The sequence below is a fragment of the Limulus polyphemus genome, unplaced genomic scaffold (genome assembly GCF_000517525.1).
Source record: "Limulus polyphemus unplaced genomic scaffold, Limulus_polyphemus-2.1.2 Scaffold3775, whole genome shotgun sequence".
NCBI lineage: Eukaryota > Metazoa > Arthropoda > Merostomata > Xiphosura > Limulidae > Limulus > Limulus polyphemus.
Genome location: NW_013669385.1, coordinates 96,873 through 104,223, shown reverse-complemented (window position 1 = coordinate 104,223; position 7,351 = coordinate 96,873). Strand labels below are relative to the sequence as shown.

The following is a 7,351-nucleotide window of genomic DNA, read 5'->3' as shown; positions in this document are numbered from 1 at the left end:
GGTATATGAAAGAGAGGAAGGTAATGTGTGTGTGGATAGTGAGTAATTGAACTGCAGTCACACGGTATTGTTGAAGTTAACATTCGTTCGTTACAGTTTTAGCGCGAGTATTGAGATTAAGTGTATCGCAGAGTTATATTTGGAAAGAATAAACCAGTTTTATTAAGTAAAGAACTTGTGTCGTTAAAGTTTCGTTTATAGTGTTACGTCTCCGTGTGTTAATTAATTTTCCGTAACTTCGTTTCATACATTGAATATCTTGATGTATTTCTTAATTTCAAGTCTTTTGGCAGAGAGTGCACAATATATAGTGAAATAACTTAAATAAATGAATTAGTTGTGCTTCTTACACAGGTTTATAGGATGTGTCACAGAATGCCAAAATATTTACTTTAGAGCAAGCTTTACAACTTTAATACAAAAACAAGATCCCAACATGCCATTTTGACTTTAAAATTTAGAACCTGAGCCTTATCATTCTCTTTGAAATATTTACACATAATCTAATAACAACTACAGAGAAGTTGCCAAAAAAGTGGAATATTACCATTATGAAGATTGAAGTAGTGATATATTCTGCCTTAGAGTTTCTGCTCTACAAGGAAGAATAAAGAACTTGTTCTCTCCAAACCTTCAATTCAAATTCTATTGAGGTAGTCAAGTTTTGTATTTAGGCGTTGTAAACTTCCATATCAACTAGCTGAATGCTTGCTCTTGCTAGTTGAATGCTTGCTCTTGCTAGCTGAACTAAGGAGGAAATGTAAGTGACTACTAATTCTACATTGATCAATATCTTCAGCTTATAATGTACAGGTTTGTAATAGAACCTCATTCCGATGTAAATAACTACTAATTCCACATTGATCAATATCTTCAGGCTTAACATCAAACCCGACAAATGAAAGACAATAGTATTTTAAGTAATAATTGGCAATAAGAATATATAGAAAAAATATATCTTCTTAGAAACAGTAGAGATATCAGTTAATAGCCATCTAAATTTAATCTGTTCTTAATTAAGAAAACATCCAATTACCAAATTCAATCAACATAAAAGTGCTAACGTAATCCTTTGACTCAGTTAACAAACTATATGTATTGCTTAAATGTAACAAATCTTTTTACTTTATTAAATGGTAGTGGTATTATTACTGCCTTAATTTTTTTTTATGAACATTAAATTTTTAACTTCAAAGTTCCATCTCATTTTAATGTATTTGTGCTGTATAATACTGTCTTAAGGTAATTTAATAAGTCTATTGTTATGCAATAATTATGAGTATTTAAATAAATTTACATATATGATGTGACAACGAGAATGGCTAGTACACAACAGTTTTGTGGTGAATAAAGTTAAAAATATCAACTTACATTTCATATAAAGGAAAAAACTGAACAATATAGATATGGTATTTAACATAGGCCTAAATAAGTTGATTAGGTCAGATAAATTGTTCCTGATTGATCAGATAACATAGTGTTTTTCTAAGCAATGTAATGAAATATTTTTTACATTAAATCTTGGAATTTATTTACTTTATCACTTATTAATATATTTTTTCAGGTTTATATATTTTACTGAGTGTGAAAGGTCCTTGGAGCAAAGTTGGCTACAAGTATGATGTCATGCAGATGACAGATGAAGTCTATCTTGTAAATTATAATTCAAGAAATGAAGGAAAAATTGAAAAGAAACTGAAGTATTGTGAACCTTACTTACCACCGATCCCATCCACAGATTGCCCTTCAGCTCCTTATTCCTGTCTCAACTGCCATGAGTACTTAGACTATAAACTGGAGGAAATTATTTGTACATTTGATTTCAGTGAGTTCAGATATTATAAAGCATTTTTTCTTTGTACTTTGTATAGTTTTTATATACATAACTAAGGATCAAGTGATTGAATGTAGTTGTTCAAATATATTATATAAACCGTTATCAGTATATTATAAGTGTGTTATAAATATGGCTCTACTCCTCATATTTTAAGTACTTATAATAACTGATACATGAAAAGATATCTCTTTGCCTTTGTAATGTTTAGAATAAACACCAGTTTGTTTTTAAATACCTATATTAATGTATTCATTCTTAGAAGCATATATGACTTTGACATTAAACAAACAAGATTAATAAATATATTTGAAAATATCTTGACCATGCTATCTTTAATATTTTAAAAATACCTTTATGTCAATTTTATATAATCATTTTCATGGATAGTAATGAAACCATAAGATATGAAAAAATTAAATTATCTAAAATTGAAGCCAGCCTTGAGTCAATATTCTTGTTTTGGAAGTTCGTAATTTGTTTTCTTGACATCTCGTTTCATTTTCTACCATTCAAAATTGTCAAAAAAGGATTTCTGACCATATTTCTAATCAACAAAATTTACTGAAAAATATTAACGAACCTCACTTCACTCAGAATGTTTTATTTAAGAAAGAAATATAGTAATAAACGTAATTTATTTCTAAATGGCTCTTCCTACAAAAGTTTGTTTTGTCTTCCATTGTTCTTAATAAGATTTATGTGTCTTTTTTTATTAATCAACTTGGTTAAAGTATAATAACTGCTAAATATTAATTGCTTTGTACATTCCCAAGTGATACACTTTCTTTGCAAGATAATACAAGAATAACTTCATGAGAAATGTGCTTGGTACCTGCTATATTATACTTGAAAATCAAAAAGGAGTATACATTATCCTTTGTCTGTAGGAAGTTTAAGATTTTGTTTTGTAAGAGAATCTTCATTTGAGGAGGCAATCTGTTGTAGGCAAACAGTAAACATAGAAACAAAGATATTGCAATGATTTTTAATGATTTTTATTTTTTGAGGAAGAGAAGTAAAGCAATAAATAATTCATCTCTTTAAGCAGTATCAATAAAAGACAATTAATAGATAGAAAAATTAGAAAGTGAGAGCTTGCTGTGTTTGTTACAATAAAGTCATATAGTTTTTACTTTGAGTCACCAAATTCTCCTCAAAGGGCACCATTTTCACTAATTCCAGTGGTAAAGAATCTGTTTAGTATTGTGTAAAATCATTTTATTAGAGTGATTAAACAAAAAATATTCATGTTCTATATTTCTTATATTTTGCATAAAATATATGTAAATATGATTCTGTTTTATGCTGCGGTTCCCTAAGCATATTTAATAATAATTTCTATCTTTTCTGTTAGATACTTTTGGTACATCTGTTATACCTTACCCCTTTAACAAAAATATCAATAACCTTTATATTTATATTACAAGTATGTTATATTATACTCGACCATAAATAATTTTGCTTATTACAATGCGAAATGATGCGTATTTGGAGCCTTAGATTACAATCTATGAATTTTTGTAGGATGGCTATAAAAAAGAAAGAAAATGAAATACTTCTTGGAATATTTATAATCTTAAACTTTATTTTATTACAAGTTACATCATCTACAGTAAGGAATAATATTCTTGAAACACGTATGAAATTTGGATCACTGGTGCAATCATTCTCGAGTACACAAATTTTAACAGTAAAGAATGTTTTAATATTCTAATATGGAGTAGTTTTCTAAAAATGTGTAGTGATAGGAGTGCATATACTAAAACCTTTTTTACAATTAAAACATGTATACTTGAGAATGATTGCACATGTTTTAATAATATTGTTGCATCAGCGAGGTCACGTGAGTAGTATCACGCCACGTATTTCTAGAAATATCCTGTTCCTTCAAGAATGCCTTAGCATTTACTAGTTATGTGTTAGTCTGGTATATATAAGACGCTCACAACGTAACGGGAACAGTGTGATGAGTAATTGAACTGCAGACGGCGTTAATGAGTAATTGAATGTATGCGGACAAAATATTGTTGGCCACGTGAGACGTGAATTATAGTGTTGTTATAGAGTGACTGTTGAAACTAAGTGTATAGTAAAGTTGTATTTGGAAAGAATAAACCAGTTTTATTTAAAAAAGGACTTGTGTCGCTAAAGTTTCATCGGAACAAATTTACGGAAAATTAACTAACGAACAGAGACGTAACAATATTATTCACTGTAACTTGAAATAAATTAATACTTATGATGAGTAGTAAACTCAGAGTGAAATTATTAAACTTGGACTGTTAATTGTTATTTTGAAACATAAATTTTATACGTGTACTATTAAAATATGCTTGCATTTTATTGTTTCATTTTCTTATATGGGAACTACATAAAAAATATTTATTTTTAGTTATAAAAGAATATTTCTATACAGTATTATCCAACATAATATAAATATGAATTACAAAAATATATAAATCTTTTGATGTGATGATCTTTTAGTTCTGAAGATTGATATCAAGACGCTTCCCGATTCAAGTAAGTCATCACGTGAAATTTTGTTACCCATTGAAATACGTCCCTTTTTTCGAATCTTCTAAAACAATGAGAATAAAGTTCACCTATCTATTGTATAAAATAATCGAGAAATATAGGTATAGAAAAAGATGAGTGGTATTATTATTATCATAAAAATGGTTTTTTTCCATAAAATCAGAAAGGTTAAGTAGTGTCATTTTGGTAAAATAAATATTTTTTAATTTGAAATTTATAAAGTTTCTATATTTTATCATTTTTCTTTGCAGATTAACTTCATTTTCAAATTATATGCTTTATCTCTCATTAACTTGAAATTGTCCTTATTATCAAACTTTTTTTTTCTAGGATATAAATATTTCTGTGGAAAGTTTGTAATAGTCAATTTCTACAAAGGTAATGAACATAATTTTGCATCTGAGATCAGCTACAGTGTGAAAAAGTCCTGCTCTTGTGAACAACTAAAAATTGGTAAGTTTTGGTGGATGAATGTTTAAGTTTATAAAACTTGCTGATACTTTAGGAGAAACGTATTGTTCTTGTATCACTATTTAACTCATACCACCCTGATAGATGCATACCATCTCGAGGGTAAAATTGGAGCCTTAAATGAAAATAATTTTAAAAAATAGACTTGTAATAATTTATATAGACATATATAAAAAATGAAACACAGGAAAGTTGAAGTTTATATAATAAAAGAATTTTATTTATTTAAGTTTACAAACCAAAATAAATTGTCAATTTTAATTGTGGGTTGAGAATAACAAAGGAACTTGTATCCTCCTACTAGGAGGAAAGTGAAAATAGGATAACTTTACATTGTAGCTTTAAAATAAGAGTAGGTTTACCGATTTTCCCTAACTATTTGTTGTCATGGTGCTATAACATATCATAGCATAACATTAATAGACAACAAGAGATCTTTTGATCCTTATACATTCCATCCCCTCCACTGAATTAAAGTAAACACTGAAAAATCTCAAGGCCAGCCATTATGATTCAGATACTTATCTTCCTTAAACCAATTTCATCTACCACATCTGAAGGGAGTCCATTCCATTGGCCAACCACTCTGTTGGAAAAATATAGCTATTGTAACTGAAGATGACTCCTCCCTGCCAAAATATATATTTGTGTCACGTATTCTTATTATTCTCACCATTGGATATGAAAAAAGATGAGACATCTACACCATCAGTTCCCTTAACAACCTTAAACATCTCAGTCAGATCCCTTGTAACTGTTCTTTTTTTGGAGAAATCAAGTTTAGAGATGTTAACCTTTCCATCCCAGATTTCATTCTAGTAGCCCTTCTCTAAACACTTTAGAAAAATTAAATATCCTTCCTTAGGTAAGGTGCCCAAGAGAACGTGGCCTAACCAATGACATATACAATGAAATTATAACCTCTTTAGATTTTTATTCAATGTTTCTGTAGATTCTACCTAAAATTTTATTTGCACTGCCACATTGCATAGATGACTTATAAGGTTGATAAACTAGAACACCAAGATACTTTCTGTCATAACACTGTTATGGCTATTCACATCAAAATTCTACTCATAATAGAAACTTTGGTATGTCACATGCAGTACCTTGCATATACTGTAATTAAAGGCCATCTGCCACTTATTAGCCTAACTCGCCAACTAATCCAAATCCTTTTGTAAAGCAGCAGTAGTACCCTCCACACAGGCAGCAAGACAGAAAACTTTAATGTCGTCAGCAACTTTAAATAATCTGTTGACTATTTTTTCATCTGTGACATTTATGTAAGTAAATAAAGAGAAAAGGTCCAAACACTGAGCTTTGAAGTACCCCACTTGTGACATTAATCCAATTTGTCTGACCTCCATTTTAACAACTATTTGATTTCTTTCCCATATTTTTAATAAGTCTCTTATGTAGTGCCTTGTCAGAAGATTTTTGAAAATTCAAATAAACTAATTCCAAACCCATACTCTCATCTACATAAGCTGTAACTAGTTCAAAGAATGTCAAAACATAATAAGGCAAGTGTTTCCTATAGTTAAACTATGTTGACTATCGAACAAAATTTTAAACTTTCTTAAATAACTTTGTAAAGTATTTTATCAGACTTTCCAAATTTTTCCCACTACAAAAAAGGTCTATAATTACTGGAAAATGTTTTACCTTCCTGGAATATGGATTAACATCTGCAAACTTCCAATCTTCTGGCACCTGCCCACTGTTCAACGACTTACTATAAATAGTAGAAAGTGGCTAAACTATCCAATCCTTATCCTCTTTCAAAACCCTTTGGTAAACATTATGTGGCCCAGGAGGCTTATTATTTTTTAAACTATCCAATTTTTTTCTTAACAAGGTCATAATTAAGGTGATCATCTTGTTCAATATCGTTTCAGTCTTGCAACTGTTGAGTATGAGAAATATTGCTTAAATCCTCATTACAAAACACTGAAGAGAAAGTATAATAGCTTTCTTCCCATCCTAACATCTTGCATACCCTTAATGCATGTTAGAAATCCTTATTATTAATTTTCATAGAGCACTTTTTTGACATAATGTTTTGGTATCCTGCTTTACCAATTGACTAACTCTCCTGATGTTCATAAATCCCTTAACTTTCCCATCATAACATTTAATGTAAGCTAATTAAATGTATAGTACATTTCGTGAACTTTGTATTGTACGCTTTGTGAGCAAACCTGTTTTTTTTATTGCAGTCACCATTGTTTTTTCTATCAAGGAAATGTTTCTCATGAATATTTAAGAATATATTTTAAAATATTTTCCACATTTGATCAGCATCTCCCACTATTTCAGTTGTTGCGTGTCATTACATAGTTAGCATTCAGGCCTAGTGACCTACTTATAATTTCATCTCCACAATTAGTTCTTGGCAGCATCTCTGACAGAATGATGTTATTATGGCTCTTTCCATTGAATGCCTTTATAAGTGGCTTACAGTTAACAATAAGCTACTCTGACCTGCTCTTCCTTACATCATTA

General features: G+C 29.5%; 1 protein-coding gene across 1 annotated transcript in view; it reads left to right on the top strand.

Moving 5' to 3' along the window:
• Positions 1-4,946, top strand: part of LOC111088442 — a gene marked incomplete at its 5' end in the record, with an annotated part of 7,473 nt that extends 2,527 nt beyond the window's left edge. Inside the window, 3 exons of the mRNA XM_022398567.1 lie at positions 1,565-1,825; positions 4,322-4,357; positions 4,703-4,946. Of these exons, the coding sequence (XP_022254275.1) occupies positions 1,565-1,825; positions 4,322-4,357; positions 4,703-4,851 (446 nt within the window). The remainder of the gene's footprint in view (positions 1-1,564; positions 1,826-4,321; positions 4,358-4,702) is intronic.
• Between the last annotated feature and the right edge of the window lie 2,405 nt (positions 4,947-7,351).